Raw genomic sequence first — 24,792 nt, 5'->3', positions numbered from 1 at the left:
CAGAAACTCCAGTAGAGAGTAGGCGATTCTTTAGGAATTTATTTGTCTCCACAGAAAAGAGGACAGACAGCAGCAGCAAGCTATCGCTCCTAGGCCATCTTGCTTTGGGGCTTTTTTTTTCTTTTTGATTGTGGGACCCCACTGAAAAGGGGTGTAATTTCAGAAATCACTACCTGGGCATGAGCTGCTGGGTCTGCTCTTTGTGTGCTAAGATGAATCACATGAGCAGTGAAACAGATCTCTTCACAGTGGGTATGACACAGTGTTGTATGTCCTGCCTTACATCCAGCTGATGCTTTAATTAAACCATTTGCTGTCAGAGGTTTGAGCTGGAAGATATATGTGACTCAGATTTAAGTAACTTCAGGTACTGAAACACGGGTGGGTGCATCTACACATTCATTAATGTGCTTTTGCTAATGCACATTTAATTTAGTAACTCCATTGTGAGATACTAGAAATGGGCACATTAGCCTATTTTAGTGCATATTAATGAAAGAGAAGTTTTTTGTGAGGCTTTAATGTGCATTAAAAATAGGTTAATATGCATTAAAGCATACATGTAAATACACCCAGGGTAATACTCACTACTTCTTTAGCTAGGAGCTTACTTTTTATGTTAGATTTTGTAAAATAACTGTGTGCAGCCGAAGTTCTGCATTTCACTGTCACCTGCAGTAAAAACAAATTTAAAAGTGAGGGTCAAACTCAGTTCTTAGTTACATCAGTATAAATCCAGAGTAGCTCCTCAGAAATCCCTGGGTGCCTACAGCAATGACGGTACGGATGTCCATCTTGGTTAAATTTGGGGTCACAAATGGCACTGGTCTCTCTGGCATTCAGTGATCCCTCACTAAGGTGCTTGTAAGGAATCTTCTTTAGTCTTCTAATGGCTCTGACTAGCATATAACAGAAGTCATCAGTGACTTGGACGAGGGGGTAAAAAGCACCCTGTTCAAATTTGCTGATGACACTAAGATGTGGGGGGATGTGGGTACGTTAGAAGGGAGGAATAGGCTGCAATCGGACCTAGACAGGTTATGGGGGTGGGTGGATGAGAATAGGATGGGATTCAACACCAGCAAGTGCAAAGTGATGCACCTGGGGAGGAACAACCGGCACCATACCTACAGGCTGGGGAACTCCCCTCTAGTCAGGACAGAGGCAGAGAAGGATCTTGGAGTCGTCATTGACTCCAAGATGAACATGGGCCGGCAGTGTGGGGATGCAGTCAGGAAGGCCAACCGCACCTTGTCACGCATCCACAGATGCATCTCAAGCAGGTCCAAGGAGGTGATGCTCCCCCTCTATGCAGCACTGGTCAGGCCGCAGTTGGAGTACTGCGTCCAGTTCTGGGCGCCGCACTTCAGGAGGGATGTGGACAGCATGGAGAGGGTCCAGAGGAGGGCCACTCGCATGGTCAGGGAGCAGCAGGGCAGGCCCTATGAGGAGAGGGTACGGGACCTGAACCTGTTCAGCCTCCAGAAGAGAAGGCTGAGGGGGGATCTCGTGGCCTGTTACAAACTAGTCAGGGGGGATCAGCAGGCATTGGGGGAGTCACTGTTCCCCCGAGCACTACTAGGAGTGACCAGGAATAACGGTCACAAGCTGGCAGAGGGTAGGTTTAGGCTAGATACCAGGAGGCGCTACTTCATGGTCAGGACAGCTAGGATCTGGAACCAACTTCTGAGAGAAGTGGTGCTGGCTCCTACCCTGGGGGTCTTTAAGAGGAGGCTAGATGTACACCTTGCTGGGGTCGCTTGACCCCAGTACTCTTTCTTGCCATTGCAGGGGGTCGGACTAGATGATCTGCTCAGGTCCCTTCCGACCCTGGAAACTATGAAACTGTAACAAGAGCTTCACTTGGCTCGGTCAGACTCCCTGTGTGGGAAGCTTAGTCTTTAAAGGTACACTCCAAATGCCATGCCACTAGCACATAACATTGGCAGGAATTTGGGTAGAGGAGAGGTATGAAATGAGGGAGGTTGTGTTTTGGCTGCACATAGTTATGTAAGTGTAAATCCAGAGCAAATGCACTGCATTGGAAAGCAGTATGTGGATCACAGCCAGTGTTGCAAAGGTCCAAAACACATCTTTTAAGATCTTTTTTTTTTTTTTTGAAACAAGCAGAGAGCAATACATTTAAATTTTGCTTTCCTGAAAGGCCAGTTTTTGAATCCATTAATGAGAGAGATGGGAAAACATAGATACTCCAGATAGATAATGCATTGCTGCTTTATTGGAAAATGAATCCAAGAACCATGGAGAAATGATAGGACGTGCAGGAGCAAAACCGCTTTATTCTGGAAAGGCCCATTGCTATATACAGGCAGATTGGCTGCTGTTTTTAAAGCATGCCCTGGCTGTGGTTTTGTGCAGGAACCTTTGGTTCTTTTCCTATGTCCCTGGAAGACTGGCACGGACGGCTAGTTAGACTGTGAGCAGGGAAGTGCTCTGCACTGAGAACCCCACCCAAATAGCCAGATAAAAATCAACTAGGATCCAATTTCTATGCTGAGAAATTAATCAGTTAATCCATTTCAACAGCTCATGCTGCCCATAGCCAAGACGTGACCGTCAGGGGGCTGCAGTCAAATAACTGTCACCCGCTTCCCAGCTGCACAGTTCCCACCCTCTTCCCAGTATCAGATAGGAATTTGCTCTTTGCATGAGAGCTTGGATTTGATCTGCAGACCATCGCTAGGGTGAGCTCAGTGAAGAACAGTTTGCGGGGATTCAGCTCTGAGCTCCAAGCGTGCAATGGGCTGAAATTCTTGTGCAATATTTAATGTAGACTCCCATTCTCATGCTTACAAGAAAGCTGATTTATTGTCCAGATTACTGCATGCAGAAACTCTGCTTGTCTTTGAAACTCTGGCTTTCCAAGTTCCAGTCATCCTGCTCCTATCATGTGTTGATTGCAGATTTGCTGGACATACACTTAGACAGAGCGCCCTTCGTCACAAAGAAAATAGGAACAAGCGGTACAAACATATATGCACCTTAGGAGAACACCATCCTTCAGAACCCCGAGTTGCTCAGTGCCATAGTGGCGAGTAGTTAGACTGGAAGATTGCTGTATTTTCTGCACCATAGCCATGAGTTCAGATGATTGAGTTTTACCATCAAACACTTCAGAAGGCCTCGGAATAGAGCCAGGTTGTTCGCCAAACTATGTGGAGGTGTTTGACAAATTGCCCGTGTGGGATTCCTGTCCTCAGCCCCACAAAAGGAAAACCATGGCCCATTCTCCATGTGCCACGTTGTCGATAAAGCAGCTTGGGTGAAATCTTGGCTGCTTCAGAGCCTGAAAGAGTCCTGTCATTGACTTCAGTAGAATCAGGGTATCGCCTCTTGAGAGATGTTTCTCTACCAGCGTGGATATGAAATGGTTTATGACAACATCTTCCAGCGTATTAAAAGAGTGTGTTCAGGTCAAATGGTCCACTTTTTGTGAGTGGTATTATCATTAACTCTGGACCTCTCAGGTTTCTGTTTGTTCTGGAAGTTTCACATCGGTTAAATGTTCTGGGAATGTTCTCCTGACGTTGCATGCATTATTTTTCCTCGAAAAAGCATGTTGAAGTGGAACAAGCCTAACAGATCAGACTAATCGTAGGCTGATAGAGTCTTTCAGCTGTAACCTGGAGCTCTGTTTTTGAACTTACCGTGTGGTGGCTGCGTGAAACCAAGCTGCATGAAGCTTGAGGTCTCAATACAATTTCTAGTAGATGCGTCTCTTTCTATGTGCCTATATGGGCCCTATATCAGAGTAACTGGTTGCCTCTACACATGCACTTAACTGCAGAATAAACTAATCTAAATGCAGGTTTCAGAAGCGGACTGGCTAAATTTGCTGATGACACCAAACTATGGGGAACTGTGGTTACACTAGAGGATAGGCTGGGGATTTGGGCCAACCTGGACAGGTTTGCAAGGTGGGGGGATCAAAACCTGATGGCATGCAAGGTGCTCTACCTCGGGGGGGAAATTCCACATTATACTTATAGGCTCGCCAGTAATGTAGCTCTCTAGCACCACAACTAAAAGGGACTTGGGGGTCACGACTGACCACAAGGTGAACATGAGCCACCAGTGCAATGTTGTAACCAGCAAAGCAAACAAAACCCTGTCTTACATCTATCGATGCATCTCAAGCAAGACCCAGGAAGTCATCCTCGTGGTGTATGTGGCCCTGGTGAGGCCTCAGCTGGAGTACTGCATCTTGTTCTGGGCTCCGCATTTTAGGAAGGATGTGGAGAAACTTGAGAGAGCCCAGAGAGCCACACACATGATCAGAGGACAAGAGAATAAGTCTTATGAGGAAAGGCTGAGAGATATGGGACTCTTCACCCTGAAAAAGTGAAGGCTCAAGGAGTGCTTGGTAGCAGCCTGTAAGTATATTAGGGGGGTGCACCAGGAAGTGGGAGAACATCTGTTCACCAGGGCACCCCAAGTGAAGACAAGGTGTAACAGTCGCAAACTCTGGGAAGTCCGTTTTAGGCTGAACATAAGAAAAAGCTTCTTTATGGTCTGAGTCCCCAGCGTCTGGAATAGACTCCCCCTAGAAGTGGTCTAAGCGCCTACTCTGAACACCTTTAAGATGCACTTGGATGCTTATCTTGCTGGGACCATTTGGCCCCAGCAGACTTCATGCCCCTTGGGCAGGGGGCTGGACCTGATGATCTTGGAAGGTTTTTTCCAGCCCTAATGTCTATGAAATCTATTAAATTCACTATAGTGGTAAAGCATCACTGTCTACACATGCAATGCTAATAAGCCACAGTAAACTAATTAATACCTGTGTAAGATAGTGCTGTTGGGGACAGTACTATCTGCTGGTGGGATAATTAACTGCAATTAAATACATGTGTAGATGCTGACCATGGGTGTAAATTGTGCCTAGTCAGCCCAGCCAGCTAGGGGCCAGACTCCTGCCTGCACTTTCAACACCCTCATACTCTAGCCAGCCCCACCACCAGCCAGTGCTGCCACCTAGAGCCCAGGGCTGACCCCCCATACCCCTGGCCCTGGCTTAAGCTGCTCCAGCCCAGCTCAGATTGCTGCTGTCCTGGGCACACGTGTAGACACTGTGTCCAGGAGTAGTTTACTCTGGTTTAAACTGCTCCAGAGTTTGTTGGTTCAAATTAATTTCACATGTAGATGTATCCACTGAGTGCCTTAAACCCTGTAAGGCAGGGCTATACTATTACTCAGGTTCCCAAAGGAAGCCTGCAGCAGAACTGGGAACAGAACATACATGTTCTGTTGCCTGAAGCCCAGTTCTGTCATTCCTCCCTTCCACTCCTAAGGTACAGAACTGTGTTGACAAGCTTGCGTAACCACTTCCCGTCCTTTATCTTCTTTCTGGTCCCATCCAGGAGGCTTTCATGACTATGGCATTTATTTAGAGCTGAAAAAAAGAATAAAGTTTTGGAAATGGTGACTCTGTCAACAGCATTATTCACCCAAATCTTCCAGGGATGTAATTACAAGCAAACATTTATAAATTACACATATGCTCGCCAAGCAGACAGCACTGCAGATGCCAATATTTTATCTTCTGTCTTGGCAGTTTTGCTAATTTATCTTTCTGTCCCATGGACTGGGTAGAGCCTTTTCATTGTTATTGTTGTCTCTGAAGGAGAAAAGCTAGAAAAACAGATCTCACTGTCACCTCTAGATGGTAAACACCATGCTTTCAGGGCTCAGTATATTTTCTCAAAAGTTTAAAATATCAGGTTTTGTTTGTTTTAATCCATATTAAATTAAAAACAGATTCTCAGAGTCAGTTTCAGTTTGTCCTGAGGCAAAGGATGATGGCAAATTAAGTTCAAACCAAATAATATTCAACTAAAGATTGAGGACCCAATCCTGAGCCCATATAAACCCATATTTCTCTATTATGACTATATTGCTTTACTCTGACCAAGGATCTGTCTCTAGGTACCTGGCTTCATTCAAGGAAAATTGTGAACTAAATATGCCTGTTAGGAAGGCCATAAAGCATTGTTCTGTTAACACTTCACCTGGATTTGCAGTGCCGGTAGACATGCATTTGAAAGAATGCATTGTACATTAGGTTTTTATGCCATTCTGCATTTATCTCCATATTTAGAAGTATAAAGCTTTGAAGTTTGAGGTTTCGTAAGCCTCTGTGTTTTAGATTTGCAAAACTAGTTCAAGATTTTTATTGTTTTCCTTTGACTTCAGTACATCATGCTTCCTTCATATTTCCCTAAATGTTTCCTTTATTTAAAAAATTGTTTCCTTTATTTAAAAAATTAAATAAAACCACATGTTTTTCTAGCTAACAGAAAGAAGTTTTTTTCCTATGCTTTGCAGGTTGAGGAACTTTTAAAAAGTCTGTCTTGTATCTATGTATATAGCACCTACAGAGTTGTATTATCTATTCATTGCAATGTTTAAATCCATTCCTAATTTGCTACTCCAGTGAAGACCTATAAAATGTTTCCCATCAGCAGCAGTGCTGTCAAAATTCAGAACAAACTTTATTCCCTACTGTCTGGATGTTAGTATAATTTTCATGATTCGTGTTTGAGTTTCAAGTTTATTGAGTTGTGAATTGGCAGTTGGTTGAGTTAAGTAGGCAAAACCAACTCCATATGGTCTGGTAGGTCATCAGGATCCATTTGGCTCAGTCACATCTATCTGTATGATGGGACGGATTATCACAGGTGACTGGTGCTGAGCCTTTTCTGAGGGAGGGGTTAGTGTTTAGTTCTTCCAGTCTAGATCTGTCAGTGGGTTGCATAATAACTTAGGTGCATAACCTGCTCAAAATTTATCCAAAGTAGACTCCAATCTGCTCTGAACACCAGCATCATTGAAAGTCTTGCAAATTATTTAGAGATTTACCACCCAATTTTTGTGGACTGGTTTGTCAGTTTCATTGCATATGGTTATATTGTTATATGTTTATTTAGGGTTTTAAACATAGGGCCTCTCACTGATCAAATAAAATAAGGAATGGAGGGTCTTTAAGAGGTCATCCAGTTTATTCTCCTGTCGTAAAGAAGGATCAGCTACTGTTCATCCGTTCCTGAGAGACAGTTGTCTAAACTGCTATCGAAAAGCCCCAGTGACAGATCCTGTAATCTCTCTAGGTCATCTGTTTCAGTGTTTGACTATCCCTTTAATTGGAAAGTTGTTCTTGGTATACAACAAAATGTCTGATCTCCAGTGAACATGGAAACAGTTTCTAGTTTTCCTTTGAATAGCAACTTTTTGTTTTATTTGAAGACATTTATCATATTTCCCATCAGGCTTCTTTGCTCTAGATTAAATAAACCCAGTTCTTTCCTTCTTTTCCTCATCGGTCATGTTTTCTAAAGTAGACCTCTGATCACTTTGGTTGCTTTCCTCTGGACAGCTTCCAAATGGTACCATATCTCTTTTGCAGGATGATGCTGAAACCTGGAAACAATAATCTGGCTGAAGCCTGAATAGGGTGGAGGGTTTCCTTTGGCCCTGTTGATACATTACAGCATGGACATGGGCTATGGTTTCCCCTCTCAAATGGCTGAGTTTTGGATTATATGACTATTCAGCATAAGCCAGAGAAACAAAATTTAGACAACTGTCATGTTGACTTTCTTCTGTTTCAAACCTTCCATCCTGTGGCCATCTGGAAAACATAATGTCAAAGTTGACAACATATTAAACACCAGGATAATGATCTGGGGGCTATGATCCCTTTTTGTTAATGCTACTGCATTTTATCACAGGGGAATGAAAATAGTGGCATCTGACTTCTCTCTCAACAAAGAATAGGCCAAAGCACTTTGGGATAAATACATTTCTCAGTGAGTGCTTTGGTTTGTCCACCTTGTTGCAGTCCTTGTGCATGACGCACCTTTTCCCCTCTATCTGTGCATTTAGCTTAACATTGCAATTCCTTTTTCTCATCAAAGGTAAAAACATTAGGGCTGTGCGAAGCTTTGGGTGGTAATTCAATTCGAAGGAGATTCGGCCCAATTCGGTGGCTGAATCTCTGAATCCGAATTGAATCAGGGGACCAACTTAAAGGTCCAAATTGATTCAAAGCTTTCCGAATCTTAGCAAAGATTCTGAAAACTTTGATGATTCAGGCAGTCCCCAGTGGCTGCAGCAGGGAGCTGCAGCTGACTCTGAGCTAGTAAGTACTAGGGGCAGGGCAGGAGCTGGGGGAGAGTGGGGAGGACCATGGGGGGACCCCTGCCAGCCTTCCCAACCCCCTTCCTCCCCCCGATTTGTAGATTTGGCAGCAGCTGAATCTCCAAATCAGATTTGGCCAAATTGAATCACTGTCCCCCGAATCAGGTGAATCCTAATCCGAAGTGAATACTAGCCGCTTCGCACAAGCCAAAAAACCTGTCTGAACCCTGATCTCTGTCATCTTGTCTAAACTGACTTGCCCACTGACATGCCAGAAATTTGGTACCTCTTCTGTGTGCTGACCTGATTGATATGTAAAACTCCAGATGCCCAGGGATTTAGTGAGAGTGTAAGATTAAGAAGCCCCATGAACACCCAAAAATGTGACATATTTCACCTGTTATTTCATGGGGCTTTCTCAAGTGAGCTTGGGTGCATTGTAAATCTCTTAATGTTCAAGCAGATTAGAATGCAAGCAAAACAAACCTGCACATCCCTGCTTAGAAGGATAAATTAAATTGCGGGATTAAATCATCTGCTAATCTAAATCAGTATAACTTCATGTCTTCCTATGAAAGTATGCTAATTTATAGCTAGTCTTTGGTCTCAGCTTTTAGTGGTGAACATATTAGGTTCACTTGTTGGGGTACTGTGCCTGGAACTGGTATGGACCCAATACTAATACAGGCAAAAGCTGTAAAATGTATTCTGGGGTGGGGGGGGGGGCAGTCCCATAAATACTTACATTGTATGACAAAACCGTTTAGCAAATGACAACCTTAGGACAAACAGGCTGGTTTTGTATCTGAGGAGAATAAGCAAATATTTCTACTGCTGTTTCCTCAGGCTTTCCTTTGACATTCCTTAGGCAATTGGAATGTGATTGAATAAGATGGGTAAAGTATGCTTCAGTATGCTCAAGTGTTTCTGTGCTCGGGTGGAGCTAAAATGACTAATTATCTGAGGAAGTGGCCTGTGTGATGAACCAGAGTGATGTGATTATTGGATACAAGCATCCTGAGTAATTGCTGTAGTGTTCCCTGGGTGATGGATAATGTTTTCAAGGCCTTAGCTGGCCAAAATAAGATTCATGTCAAGTAGTAAAGAAATTGAATATGACAAAATGAAAATATGAGAATATGAGACTGGACTGATTCTGTAACAATCAGGAGGTAGCGTTGAAATCCAGGTTTTGGTTGGTTGGTTTTTAAACTAGCCAGTGTTTGTCATGTAAAAATTTCCCAAACTTCTTGTGTAAGTTTTTAGTTCTTGATGGTAGATCTATAAAGATATCTGCAGCTTTGGAGAGGTCTTTTGTCATAAAAGATGGAAATGTCAAGAGGCTACGTGTTCTTACTCGCTCCATGTTCTCAGTGGCGGTAGATGATGGAACAAGAACCAGTGGTTTCAAATTGCAGCATGGGAGGTTTAGGTTAGATATTAGCAAAAACTTTCTCACTAGGGGGGTAGTAAACCACTGGAACAGGTTACCTAGACAGATTGTGAAAACTCAATCCTTGGGAGGGTTTAAAGCCCCAGTTAGACAAAGCCCTGGTGGGAATGATCTAGTTGGGGCTGGTCCCTCTTTAAGCAGGGGGTTGGACTAGATGCGACTTCCTGAGGTCCTGTCTACCCCTAATTTTCTATGATTCTAAATTCCTAACATTTTAGGAAGAAATTTTGTCATATCTTGGCCTCGTGAGAGCCGGAAACAAAAAACCAGTCCATGTCTGGTTTTGGAAGGTATATCTAGAACAGGAAGTGTAGGGGAAGTTCTAATCTAAAACTGTATATCCAAGGAAGATGGTTCTTTTGTAGGAAATTGCGGGGTTATTTATGCGCTAAATCCACTGATAAGAGTACTGATAAGCATAAGTAAGCAAGGGCTGGATGGTCCTCCGGACTTCTGTAACTGCACGTGCACTAACATTGTGGCTGATAAAGCCTGATATTGCTGCCTCAACCAGCAGCTATAAAACTAATTGCAGCTTGCTGTTTATTGCTGGCTTACATGCTGTTCACTGAATCATTACTTATTCTCCTGGTGGACAACTCCACATTCATTCATATGTATTCTGTATAACCTCTAGTTGAGACGGACCTTGTTTTGAACACAGGTTGCAAAGACCCAAGTGATAAGAGTTCATGTTATCCCTGGTGAACTGTTTTTCACAGGTGTGTCTACTATGCATCCTGACTATTTTATTGAGTTTATTTAAACTGCTGAAACCACAAGGTTTTTTTAAATTGCAGTTTATTGAGAATGTGCTTTTTTACCTCTCATTTATTATATTGTCTCAATTTCCTGACAAGTAACTGATGCTTTTCCTCCTTAATGTATGGGTAATGTAAAATAGATGCACTCTAAGAGTGTTTCAGACATTAATTAGTTTACATTTAAGAACTAAACTCGGAGAGCTTCTATGTTAGGAAAACCAAAATACCCATCTAATCTTCCCAATAACTGAACAGGGGATCATACAGCCTCATATAAATAATAAATAAAATGTATTTCATGGCATCTCTTTACAATGTGATATCTTCTAGGCATCTAGCAATTCAACCACACAGATGAAGCTGATTAAACTTTGACCACAATAAAATCACAACCAAGTAAACATTCTCACAAAGCTATTCATTGCCTTGTTAGTCCCAATAAAGCACAAGTCTTAAGTCTGTAGCTATGCCTGATTGAATCTACTTTATTGTCAGCCTTTGGATCTAAACAGGAAATTTGCTAGGCCTTGATAGTGATTATCTTGAAAGTAGTTATGGGGTTTCAGTCAGGTACAGTTGGTATCCAAACAAGAAGAAACCTCCGTGACTGAGTTAATAAATAGGATGAATGAGGATCTCAAAACTTCAAGCTGAGTTGCTCTGGATATTGGCATCTAGGTGGTATGTAAAGGCCACTGTCCAGTTTGGTCCTGATTGATTCTGAACATGGTTGATCATCCACAACCCATATTGATGTCAATGGGATAGTAAATACCAAGCTCCTCTCAAGATCTGACCCTCTTTTGTTCCCTTTTGTTTTCTTTTGTTATTTTACTTCTTCAGAAACCTGCATACATGATGATAGAGAGTGGAAGGATAGATTAGACAGCAGTAAAAAAGGAAATGGGAGATGGAGACAGAAAATGAGTTTTGAAGGAAGAAAAATAAATGGAAAAAGCACATGTGAAAAAAATTAGGACTATAAATGGCAAGTCTGACCCTGATCAGGCAGGTTAACGGGTTGATGATCAGTCTTGCGTTTTGCATATCTATTCACTAAAAGCCATATTTTAATGGCATTTAGGTGGCTAATTCCTGTTAATGAATTAGTCAAAGGAAAACAATAAAAATCTTGAACTAGTTTTGCAGATCTAAAACACAGTTGCTTATGAAACCTCAAATTTCAAAACTATATTTCTAAATACGGAGATAAATGCATAATGGCAAAAAATCTGCTGTGCAATGCATCCTTTCAAATGCATGTCTACTGGCACCACAAATCTAGGTGAGGTGTTGGCAGAACAATGCCTTATGGCCATCCTAACTGGCATACTCAGTTGTATGAAGCCAGGTACCTAGAGACAGATCCTTGGCCAGAGTAAAGCAGTGTTGTCATAATAGAGAAATATGGGTTTATATGGGCTCAGGATTGGATCCTCAATCTTTAGTTGAATAGTATTTGGTTTGAACTTAATGTGCCATCATCCGTTGCCTCGGGACAAACTGAAACTGACTCTGTGAGAATCGGTTTTAACTGTAATAAGGATTTAAAATCAGATGCTGGATCTGGAGACAGAAGTCTAGACAAAATAAGAGTGATTCTAACGAAGATGGGAACTGCATTCTGAGTGGCTAGCTCATGAGGAAAACACGCTGGAGCTAATCCATTCCAGCTTTGGGTGCCCTGTCTGCTGTTGCAGTCGGAGGTTCTCCCTCGCTTTTGTCATTCAGATCTAAAGAACTGTTTCAAATGTGCAGCATCCTGCAATGACTTTAATTTCTGAGGAATGAGTGAAGCCCAAAGATGTCCTAGGTAGCTTGTCTCCGCCTCTAAGAAATGATGTGCCGTGACATTTTAGCAGTAGGGTCAAAAAACATTTTCAGTTCTATGAAATGAGAAATGCTATGTGGTGTTTGTGATGTTACATTTTTTATAATGGTATTTAGATGTTTAGGCAGGCAGTGAGATTCCTTAAAATGACCAAGGTGGTTTCACAGACTGCCATGCATGATGCTTTCCTTGTTGCGTCTCTGTGTTATCCCTTGAACAAATTGTTATTGTTCCTTAGCAATATTTTTTGTGTGTTACTGTTCTTCATTGTAAATCTGCCATGTTAGCAACCTTTTGACCACTTAGATGGTTCATAGTGTTTATCGTCACACATAATTTTTTAATATTGTTTTGCGGGCAGAAGAGACTGGACACTGTCGTTTTCACGGTTGTGATAGTAGCTCAGATTCAGTCTGCGGCAATGAGTCAGATGAGTCGACCATAACCCAGAGACCTACCATACATAAATAAGGACTAGATGGTAGATTACTGGGATGGCTTGAGGTTACAGCTGTGTAGTAGAAGACGTTCCTGATGGTCTAGCAGCACTGGCTTCAGTTCTCTGCAGTATTTATGGCACAGCATTAAATTAATCAGTGGAGCCTCTGCAGACTTCTAATATATGATCCTCGACCACCTATTGCTAGGATGAGGATGCAGACCAATATTTAAATATCTTATTCACAACCCAGTAAAATCAATGACAATCTTAAAGGAAGTTTTCCACTGATTTAAACTGATCTTGGATAAAGCCCTGAAAGAGTCGGGTTGTTTTATCCATTACCAGACTGGCACCATGGATGTCTTAGTGGGATGGAGAGGGTAGATAAAATAATTGTTCTAGATATAACAAGGCCATCAGCCCCAGACTTTTCCATGCATTAATTGCCTGACTTTGCCTTTTCAAATAGTAGTATTAAATATAGTCTAAAGCAGCGTTTCTCAACCTCTGAATTGAGACCCAAAAGTGGGTCACAAGAATATATGAAAGCATCATGAACAAACTTTAAAAATGGGTTCTCCCAAGGAGAAGAACATGGGGGACTGGGTTGTCCCTTGCTAGCTGGCAGAGCTCCAGCCTGCAAGGGGCTGCTTGCAGCTGCTTGGGGTCCCTTCTGCCCCACACACTGGGAAGGCTGGGGAAGGTGGAGCAATGGGTTGGGCATTAAGGGCACCAGAAGGCAGGGCAATGGGTTGGGCATTCAGGGCACCAGTAGAGTCTAATTAAACTATTTACTGAGTCGGGACTGGCCATCCATGTTGACAAACGAGTCCTGGTACAAAAAAAGTTGAGAACCTCTGGTCGAAGGCATTTAATTACCTTCAGGTTTTGTTTGCTAGGATTTCTTGGTGGGGATTTCAGGTGGCTAAGGGACACAAGTATCTGGAAAAGAAAATTATAGACTTATGTCCTCAAGGATACAGGCTGCAGTGAAGAGATTAACATCTACAGCCACAAAAAATCCTATTTAGGAGGACTGGGAAAGTAGAGCTTGAGAGAAGGACTTTGTTTTAGAGAAGAGCATAAGCAACTTTAGCTCTCTGGGTTTTTTGTTGCACTACATCTATGTAGTATATTTTCATGAGTTTGACTCATAACAAAAAAAAGGAGGGAAAAAAGAGCAACACCCATATAGTAATTCTGTCAAATTGGACAGCATTTCACAGTACATAATGCCACAACAGGCCTTTCTAGTTCCTGTAACATAACTCTCTCAGACTCAGGAAGGCTTTCAGGTAACACAGGCTTTCTCTCCAGGCTTTCAGGTAGCATAAACCACGATTTTCTTCAATTTCCACTCTTGACATCATCTCTGGCACGACTCAGTGCTAGTCCTTCACTGTCCAGGGCGCTGCCTAACTTTCCTTTTGTAAACATCTAATTCCCATTCCTACATAGCGCCCTGGCCACAGACACAGTCTCTATCCTGGATGTCATTCCTCTGAGACTGGATCAACCTGGAGAAGCTAAGACCCTGGCAGCAATATGGTGCTTTTTGACAGCCCAGCAAAACAGCTAGTTCTTTAGCCAGCAGGGCAAAAGTTCAGATGTCTAGACCTGGGAGTTAGTTATTCTCTACTGGGACATTGCTGAATATTTCACTGTCATGAAGACTTGTGCATGATGACTTCCAACCTTTTGTTTTATTTTGCTTGTCTCCCATCTTATGACACCAGTCCAAGAATTTGGTTGAAAAGCATGTTTTCAGAAACCAGCATAACCCAGAATTACTAGGTGGGTGGCCTTTGAATTCGATACATCCAGACTGGACTGAAAGCCAGTGTCTGATCTCTGCTATACAAGTACAAATCTGGAGATCTTGTCAGAGAAGTTACTCTGGGTTTACTGAAATCCAACCCTGGTGCTCTGTATGTGATTTTTCTATCCTTTTATGTAGGAGCAGATCCCCAGGTGCTATCAATCTCGTATTTCCATTAACTTGAATGAAGCTATGCTTATTTGTACCAGTTAAATATTCTGCCTGCAATTGCTCAGCCATGCACAGACCTGACAGGCTCTTACCTTTGGATTAGCTTGCCTACTTCTAGCTGGATTTCAATTTATAAAAGTGGCACCCTCCTTTCACTGCATGGGTGTCTGGTGCTTCTTGGGTCAGGGTGGGCACATGCGCCCCCCAACACCAGTCAGCGACTGGGGGACGGGATCCCCGGTGCCCAATCCCACTAACCGGGGGTGTCCCCCAGCAGCTGATCCTGACTGAGGAGGGCCTCCAGCAGCCAATCTCAGCAGCCACTTGCAGGGGAGGCACTGGTGGTCCCCCCTGCCCGCCAGCTAAACAGGGAGTGCAGCCTGACGGGGTGCACCAGTGCTCTCAGGGGACGCATGTGCACCCCTATGCACCTCTACACATTGCCCCTGTTTCACTGGTGGGCTCAGTGGAGGGATAGACACAAAGTCAAGGGCAGAAATTTGGCCCAGCATACATAAACAGGGGCCTTAAATCCCTTATGATGCAAGGCCTTTGGACACACCGCACCTACATGTCCTTCAGAGGCACTTCCAGGCTCATGTAAATACCCATTGTCTGGTATTATTACTGAAGACTTCCCCCCCATAATTCCATAGGCAGAGCAGCCTCAGACAAAACAAGGTTGTAAAAGGCTTTTTGTGCACATGGAAGCATCTGGCATAGTCAAACTGATATCATTTTTTGTTATTAAATGTCGTTGCCTTGACAAACAGCCCAAACTGGGCTAGACTTGTGTACGTGCCAGCACAGCTGGGAACTATTATGAAACAAGCTGTCTCTCCTACCTCCCAAACCATTCAAATATCACAGCAAGTGCTTCTCTCCCCACTTCCCTGTTGTTCTGTTATTGTTTCTTATTCCATGGGGCAGCCAGACCCGAGAGTGAGTTTTCCCATCTACACTCAGTACAGTTGACACAGCAGAAAGAAGAAATTATAGTCAGCAGCATCCCTGATGCCCTCGGGGCCTAGTGTAACGAGAGGACAGGAGGAAAAAGTGGAAAAGAAAAAAACGGAAAGACTTCTCAGCTGTGTTCCCATTATCTCAGAGAAAATGGATAGCGTGGGAGATGTACTACATATAACATGCATAGAAGGCTGTTGATCCTATATGTCTGATGGGTGAGCAAAGAGGTCTCATGTTTAGAACATCATGACTAGTATTTAACAAAATGAAAAGATATTTAATAATAGATTAGATTTCAAATCTAAATCCGTGGGAGTTGAGTTCAGTTCCGTGGGCCTTGAAAATCTCAGCTTCAAAAACCCTCCTCATTTTGTCCTGTTCTTCTCTCTCAGTTACTCTCTTTTTACCCTCACAACTGTCTGCACCCTCTCTTTAGCCCCAAGGCTAAAGAGCTCTTGAGTCTTCCCCCAAATCCCATTAGCCCCGTGGTCTCAACCAGGGTGCTGTGGCATCCTGGGGTAGCCTAAGATCCTTTCAAAGGGGCTGTGGGGTGCCACGCAATGTCAGCACTAGGGCTGTGTGAAGGTTCGGGTGCTGATTCGATTCAGAGGAGATTCGGCCTGATTCGGCGGCCAAATCCCTGAATCCGAATCGAATCAGGGGACTAATTAAAAGGTCCAAATCAATTTGAAGCTTTCAGAATCGATTTGGAAAAGATTTGGAGATCTTCAGTGATTCGGGGCATCCCTGCTCACTGCAGCAGGGAGCTAGACCCAGGCTCCGTGCTGGTAAGTAGGGGGTGCGGGGGGGGGGCTGGAGGAGAGGGGAGAGGACCATGGGGGTGGGGCCCCTGCTAGGCCCCATCCCCTGCCTGCAGTGGCCTTGGGGTTTCAGGGGGCTCATGGCAGAGCCCCCCATGTGGCGTGGGGCAGTGGGGGGCAGCGGAGATCACCCCCTGCTGGGCAGGAGCCAGTGAATGTGGGCGGGTTTTGGTTTTTTAAAGGGCTGGAGCTGGGCAGGGTGGGGCAGCCGTGGAGGTGGCTGGGGTTGGGGGGCTCATGACAGAGCCCCCCACATGGCATGGGGTAGTGAGGCGCAGCAAGGATTGCCCCCCGCCTGGTGGTACCCGGTGAGTGGGGGCTTTTTTTCCAAAGAACCAGGAGCTGGGGCAGGCAGGGCAGCCATTGAGATTGGGCAGCAAATGGGGCCCGGGTGATTTGAAGATTCAGCTGATTCGGCAGCAGCCAAATCTCTGAATCAGATTTGGCCAAATCGATTCTGGACAGTGATTCGAATCGCCAAATCAAGCCACTGTCGCCTGAATCAGCCGAATCCGAAGTGAATACTAGCCACTTTGTACAGGCCTAATTAGCACTGTTCGGTGTGCAAAACATGCTTCACAGGATAAACCCAGAGATTCCAAGTAGGAATCAGTAGCGTCCGAAACAGTCTGACCTGTTGGGGTGTCTGAGTTCTTTGCAACAGAAAAACTGCTCTGGTTTTTTGACCAAAAAAAAAAAAAGTGCCAGTTAAGTGCTGGAAATTTCCAAGGTGTGCCTTGAGTCTAAGAAGGTTGAGAACCACTGGATTAGCCTCTTGGGATGCTTTACAAAGCAAGTCCAGAGAAGCTTTTGTAAGCTGGTGGAGTGAGTGAATTTAGTTTTTTGTATGTTTTTCTCCCCATCTAAACAGCAAAGGGACAAAATTACTTTATGGACTCTGGTAATATTTAAGCAGAAATATGTATATTCCTTATATTTACACTCTGCTCCTGGAGAGTCAGTTGTTCCAAAAGTGAGTGCAGGTGGTTAAACGTTTATCCCCTCTGCCCTCCAGTCACTTCTATGTTACACGTTTCAGAGCAATTCTTTCAGACTGGAGTTAGTCACAATGGTCTCATGATTTTGGCCCTGGGTTGCTTACAAAGAACCTGTTATATAGAGAAAAAAAATCCTTGGCGACTCAAATAAAACTGGTAAGTCTCTGACCTCTCAGCAGTTCCCCATCAGGTTTTGAAAATACCCAAGAAAGTTTTGCTGCAGCAAAGAAGCAAAACGTTTTTCCAAGCAACATAACTGCCCCAATCCACTTCCATTAGCCAGTGAAATCCCACCCTGTAATCTGTCAGTCCCAAACAGAATAAAAACCAATATATGCAGGCTAAAGTTGTAGCCTACACTATGCGGATATGTTGTGCCAAGTGTATTGATGTGTCGCGTACCACTTTGATCTGCTCTGCATTTTGTGAACTTGCTGCTTAACCAGTTCGTTTATTAACCTCAGGGGAAAGAGACAAACCAATTAAAACAGAACAGAAGAGGTTAACCAGCCACTGCATTTCTCTCAGCTTCACTATGTAAGTGGTATTGAATCTCAGGTAATTTCATTACATTCAGAATAGTAAAATGAGAAACAGCACAGCGCGCACATACACATCTGTTGGGAGGATGGGTATCTTATCATTCCCAGTGGAATCTGAAGCACAGAGAACCTCTTGCGTCCCTTTTGGAGACCATGCAGCCTCTGTACAATTATAGATTTGCAAATGCAAATGGTTTTTATGTTTGCGTGTGTATTCGTAAGTGAAGCGCTATGGGGGAAGCTGGATTTTCAAAGATGGAATATTTTCTGCGTATACAAATGATACAACAATTTGCTTTTATTAGCACTGTGTCCAAAATAGAGTTTAACATTTCTTAATGTTTCATAGTAAAACACAGCATGTCCTTACATGGCGAAAACATTTATATTGCTGTTTGCATTGGAGACGTGGAAAATTAACATTAAGAGCATAGATCAAAAAGTTACATTCTCAAAAGGCGGCTTCAGCACTATCATGCCTGTTTCCTAGGTGCTGTGCTACCTAGAGGAATTCACAACCTCAGCTGAATGCTTAGGTTCTAGGGCCATGTGTAGACAAAATGAGGGCTGTGTGCACACAACACTTTAAAGCGGACTGAATGTTTTTGCACCACTTCAATGGTGGCAGTGTTTGCATGTCTTGGTGGCGTATTGCACATTAATTCCAGCTGCTGTAGGAAATGTGGGCGTGTAATGTGCCTTAAATGACTTCAGTCTGCTGTGCGTAGAACCATGGCGCAAAGTGCTGCAGGAAGCCCTGCAGGCAGCCTGGCAGCAGCCCAGGAAGGCAGGCTTCACCCAAAAAAAGTGGTGAGCCTGGGTTTTGTTTTTTGTTTTTTGATTTGATTTTTTTTGCCCCTGGAGCCTGCCTGCCTACCTGAGCTGTGCGGGGGCCCAGTGCTTCCCTTCGCAGCTACAGCGCCCTCTGGGACTGCCTGAGCCAGGCACCGCCTTTTGGGGGTCAGCTGCTGCCACAGAGGGAAGCACAAGCCTCCCCGCCCCCACCCCCCACAGTCTAGGGACCACTTCATAGATGCTAGGGTCGGAAGGGACCTCAATAGATCATCGAGTCCGATGATTCGCCCATCATTAGCTTGCCCCCTCCTCCCCACCACTGGAGAGGCAGGTAAGTCAGTGGGGGTGTGCATGACACAGGGGTTTAATTGGCCCTAAATTGAAGCAGTGTTTTTAAAAACCCACCGCTTCAATTTAGGGCCCCCATTTTGTCTACACACGCCCTAGATGTAGAGTGAGTTAGATGCCTAAGGAGGGGTTTCACAAAACCCAGTCCACTGAGAAAGGGGCCACCTGATCAAGCCAATACCACCCATACCCACATGCTCCCTCACCCCACATACCCACCCACCCCCACAATATACAAACGTAAGACTTCATTTTACGCTATTGTGCAATCACCTCTATGTGCACTACACAAACGCATGTAAGCCAGGGCAAAAATATTTTTTGAAATCAAATTAATGAAAGTTTTAAATGTTCTCTTTTTAGAATATAATTTGGTATTTTTCTGGTTCTGGGATGGCAAAACCCCTTGCTGAAAGGAGTACTTCTGGTGGCAAGGGGAGGGACTTCTGGTGGCAAAGGTCAGGGGTTAAGAGGCAGGACTTCTTGTCCCAAGATGGTGACAAGGGGACAGGGTATCTCTCAAGGGGCAGGGCTACCCATGCGGCCCTAGACAGCTTGCCAAAACTTGGCAAGTGGCCCTCCACCCAAAATAATTGCCCACCCCTGTATGCCATAGAGTCAACACCCCCTTCTCTTCCAAATGACTTAAGAAACCTAACTGTTGGGTACTGAGATGCCGAGGCATTTTTAGGCATTTTAAACTTAGTAGGAGGTTTGGATGTTGGATCCTAATAGCCCTTTAAGACATCTTAATTGCAATACTGGGTCTAACTCAAAGGACACGTTATGTATAAGAGGGAGTCTTGGTAAAATTTGGACCTCATTCTGATCTCATTTGCATCTGTCCTACACCATGCAATTCCACTAAATTCATTAACTTTACATCTAAATAACCCATATGGGATCAGGACCAGCCTTCTAACAGCTCCAAGTAACAGGATTATCAAACGCCCATGATATAACATCATTGGCCATTGGTGGTGAGACAGCTGTAGCGTAGTGTACCCCCAGGATGGGAGCTGACCATCTTTTCTGACTCTTCTAGAGGTATCTACTCCAGATTACCAAAGCCTCTTTAGAAAGTAATATTCTGAATTAATAACAAAACTGAGTAAAAGTTTGGAATTAAATATTATATAACTTTAAAAATTATTTGGCTGACTTACATAAACCAATTCTATTACTCCAAAGTATGTTGGGAGTAGGTGCCATTCAAGTGCCTGTGATTTATAAAATTACAGGTCAAGTAAGTCATTTACCACTGTGATTGCTTGGTCTCAGGCAGTCCAAGTCTGCCAGATATTTTAGTAAGTAAGAATGCATTAAGCAGGATCTTTTACAAAATGATACAGCTATAATGGAAAGGAGGCATTGTTTATTAAAAAAAAAAAATCTGTTCAGTGTTTACTTTGGGCCATAATGGGCAGTGACCTCTAATCATATCCACATGTTTAGCATTTTGACGCGTGCTGCTCTGGGGCACTTTATGCAGGCATATCTGAGATACTAGACACACTTCGCTCTTAAAAAAAAAAAAAAAAAAAAAAGAGATAGCTTTGTATGGTTGGCAAGGAGAAGCAAAGAAGATAAGATATTCTTTGGACTTGTCAACTCTGGTTGTGCTTTAGTTCTTTAAAAAATAATATTGTTTTTGCTTCTTGAGGCAAGGAAGAAGCATGAACAGTATTATTCCAGAGGGTAAATTACCCCATGCTAATTAAACCAATAAAACATCATTTCAGATAGAAAGGCAAACTGGAAAGCATAACTGCAAAGCCTATGCAAGTTGCTTTTCCAATAGTTAGTACCACAGCAAAGCGAGGGCTACATTGTCAGCTAGTGATAGTTGCCATAGTCTGAAGCTATCTTCTTTACATCAACTGAAGGTTCATCCTCTAAGTTGCCGTCCTGAGCTACTGCATGTTCCAGGTGATTTCATGCATCTGTAGGTCAGGCAGGTAACTCTGGGCATACTTGAAAGCAGCGATACCTGATTTTTCATGTACTTACTCTTACAACATACATTGTTCAATGTTTCTAGAACGCTTTTCTAATATACTCATAAAAGTAACTGACAGAAGAATAAAATGCTTTATAATGGCTAGTGAGTGCTCTGCACCCCGAGCTTCCATTGTCTTCAGAGAGTTGAAAATTCATGTAAATAAATGAGGAAAATGGTCTGGAGAAATAGCTTTTAAATTATTTTGAAAACTCAGTACCTTTTTCTTCTTTGTGAGTTGAAGGTAGTATGGGCCAGATTAAAGTATGCTCTACCAAATTAGGAAAACAAGTTTTTAGATCGTATATTTAAGTTATGAAAACAGGTTCCGCTGAATTGGTGTTTACCACAGCCCAATGGCAAGAGAGTTGAAAACTATGTGCAGAGGTAGCCCTGACATCTTTGTAAACTGATATCACCTTTTACCTGCATCAAAAGGACAATGAAAACCTACAGCATCAGACGTACAGCCCCCTTATTGCCATGCTGGCATAGGATGGGAAAGGCTGCAATACAACTGGAATCTCCTAGAGCTTCAGGGGTTGTATTTCCTTTTAGCCACTGGTATCTGAAACATCCAAGTTTCCCTTCAGCAGCCTTGTGGTCTGTCATTACTCTAACACCATGCAGCAGCAGAACTTCTCATTGTATTCTCTTCTTACATCTTCCTGACCTCTAGGTAACAGTAATTATTTGCCACTAAACCTTGCCTGAGAGAGAGACTTTGAAGCATTCCTAGTGGCACTCAGATTGAAATCAGTATGCATCATTGCAGCTGTCACCAATTACTCGTGTGAAGTTCAGGTCACTAAGCGCCTGACTTCTAAGGTGCTGCTTGCTGAAGTCCATGGCTGCAGGTTCGCAGACAGCAATTACTGATCACAGCATGATGACATTGCGGCACTGCAGGGAGAGTTTTTGTGTGGAAGGCAAGATGAACATAGCATAGCGATAACAAAACCGGAAACTACCAAAAAGTATATGTTCCTAAGCCTCCCGGTATTTATCTTAGTACCTCAAAGCCAGGGGTGCCCTCATGCCATTTAGGAATTGGAGAGAAATGAAGGAGGTGGCAAGACGAAGGGTGTGTTGGCTCCTTATTGCTAGAAATGAATTGGGGTCCAGAAGAAATGAGTGGATAGAGGTGGGGATAGAGGAGTGTTGGTGGGAAACAGTGGAGGTTTCATGATAAATGAGAAGGCTCAGCTCTTGAGTAAAAGCTATAGCAGCTCATGCACTTGGTGGTGGTGGAGCCCAGTTCACACATAAGGACCAGCCATGATGGTGACCAAGACAGAAGCAAGAGGATCTTAATAGCCTTTTGTCAGTGGAAATAGCTTTCTGCTTCTCCTCCCTTGAACATGTTGTTCTGCCTATGCTCTTACCTGAAGAACTCCCTTCTTTTCCTTTTACTACCTTCATCTTGGTATCTCCTTCCATCTTGCCCCATATGGCTGTAGAAAATTCCTGGACACAGGGGATCTCTACCCAAACTGTCAGGGAAGTACTGCTGTGGCATGCTCATGAATACTTTCTTATCCATCTCTTCACTGGATTTATGACGTGTCACCAGCAAAAGTTTTCACTTGTGTAAGGGGACAACTATGATAGTCTTACGAGTGCCCGCAACAACTCTTCTGCAAAGGAGGGAGCTGTGTCGGGGCTGGAACTGCTCTGCCCCTTCCTGCTTGTACCATTTGGCGAGGCTCGGGGGGAGTGAGTCCCTCTTCAAGGCATTTCCATTTCTCACTGCTGCTTAAAAATCTTCTCTCCTGGGTGCACCAGTAACTCCTGGTTTGTTCTGTAAGGAACTCTGCGAAGATCCCCATCTGTTTGTGAATGGCATCAGCTCCCATGACTTACACCAAGGGACACTGGGAAACTGCTGGTTTGTGGCAGCTTGCTCCTGTTTGGCTCTCTGGGAGAATCTGTGGCAAAAGGTAGGTGACTATGCTGCTCAGTCTTTGGGATAATATCTGTTCCTTAAGGAAATCTGACAACCTGGAGCCAGTGTTTCCTTTGGCGGGGTGGGCCAGCTGCTGAATGGTAGTTCTCAGGAAAAATCCAGCTCGTGTTTCTTCCTGTCAGTGGCACCATTGCATAACCAGTACCCCACTATCAGCTGTCCCATACCTTTGGGAAACACTTACAGCTGGTAAGCACTCTTTCTTGAGGTGGGGTGTCCACGTCTTCATTGGTCATGTTCATATGCTGCCCATTTCACACGTTAGATACTTCCATGGCTTGTTGTTGCATGTCTTCCAGAGCCCAAGAGAGCTACTCTCCACCAAGCTGAGACTCCCTGTCCCCTCTGAGTGCATCTACATGAGACATTTACTGTGCAGTTGGCTAATTAATTATGCAGTAAATGTCTCGGCATCTACACATGCACTCCTATGAGGCTGAAGTAAACTAATTTACTCTGCAGCAGGATAGTACTTGTAAATTACAGCAGTGTTTCCCAACCTTTTCCAGCCCAAGGCACACTTACATTAAAAAAAATTTTCTGCGGCACGCTCGTTAAGGCATTCCCTATCCTCATATCGTAGCTCATTGCCATGGCAAAACTCCGCAGCACACCTGTTCGTTTCTGACAGCACACTGGTTAGGAAACACTGAATTAAAGTACTGTCCTGCTGCGGAGTAAAAAAACTGCAGCTGCACACATATAGATGTTGCAGAGGGTGCTTTAGTGCAGGGGTTGCCTGCCACCTAGCCGTGCACTGAAGCTCCCTCATGCCCCAGCCAGCCCCTCCACAGCATGTTAAGCCAGGGGGAGCAGCCATGGGCTGGCAGGCTAACCCTTGGGGGCCCCAGCCAGCCAGGGCTTCTCTGACCTGGCTCCACATGCTATGCATGAATAAACTGTGGAGATTATTGCTTTGGAGTTAATTGCTCCCAGACGCACGTTCAAATGGTGCGCCTGGGAGCAATTCATTCCAAAACAATAAGCTCCACAGTTTATTTATGTGCTGTAATTGCATGTGTAGATGTGCCCACTGTGCATCTGGCAAAGGCTATAGCAGAAACAAGGAGCACCTGCAATCACCCCAATGGCATTTAGCCTCTGTAAAGAGCAGTATTAAGCTTCATTCTCTTGTACAAAGTCTGGGGACTTGGAGTCAAATTCACCACTGCTGGAATTGAGTGTCCTTACATTCAGATTTCAGCTTTAACTCTCCAAAGGCTAGCAAGGCTACCAGAGTAGTTCTGTCTGTGGTAGCTAGCTGCTTCCCAAGGCAAGCTGTCGCTTGAATTGATCTCATTGGTTTGTGTTTGGTAAACTTTGCTTCATTTGATTTCTCAGGTTATTCCAAGCTTTAAGGAACAAGAATGGGATCCAGAGAGACCAGAGAAATATGCAGGGATATTCCACTTCCGGTTTTGGTGTTTTGGAGAGTGGACTGATGTGGTCATAGATGACCGGTTGCCAACAATGAATGGAGAGCTGATCTTCTGCCATTCGAATGTGGAGAATGAATTCTGGAGTGCCTTGTTGGAGAAAGCTTATGCAAAGTATGAATTTGCTCAGAGTCCTTTTAGCCACAAATAAAATCCACTCTCTCCACCTGCTCCTTGCTTCTCTCTTCCCTCCCATATTTCTTTGTGTTTTCCCCACTGATAGGGCTGTGCAAAGCTTCAGGTGGTGATTCAATTAGGAGGAGTTTCGGACTGATTCAGTGGCT

The 24,792-nt window shown here is 43.8% G+C and overlaps 1 protein-coding gene across 2 annotated transcripts in view; it reads left to right on the top strand.

Annotated features, from left to right (window-relative positions):
- The window catches only part of CAPN6 (calpain 6), a 98,862-nt gene that overhangs the window by 39,673 nt on the left and 34,397 nt on the right, over positions 1-24,792 (top strand). For both annotated transcript variants that reach the window (XM_090060578.1, XM_090060577.1), the window contains exons 4-5: positions 22,915-23,046; positions 24,414-24,622. In XM_090060578.1, the coding sequence (XP_089916704.1) occupies positions 22,915-23,046; positions 24,414-24,622 (341 nt within the window). The remainder of the gene's footprint in view (positions 1-22,914; positions 23,047-24,413; positions 24,623-24,792) is intronic.

Source organism: Crocodylus siamensis, chromosome 8 (genome assembly GCF_052110815.1).
Source record: "Crocodylus siamensis isolate JL-2025a chromosome 8, ASM5211081v1, whole genome shotgun sequence".
NCBI classification, from domain to species: Eukaryota; Metazoa; Chordata; order Crocodylia; family Crocodylidae; genus Crocodylus; species Crocodylus siamensis.
This window is presented reverse-complemented; position numbering and strand designations above follow the sequence as displayed.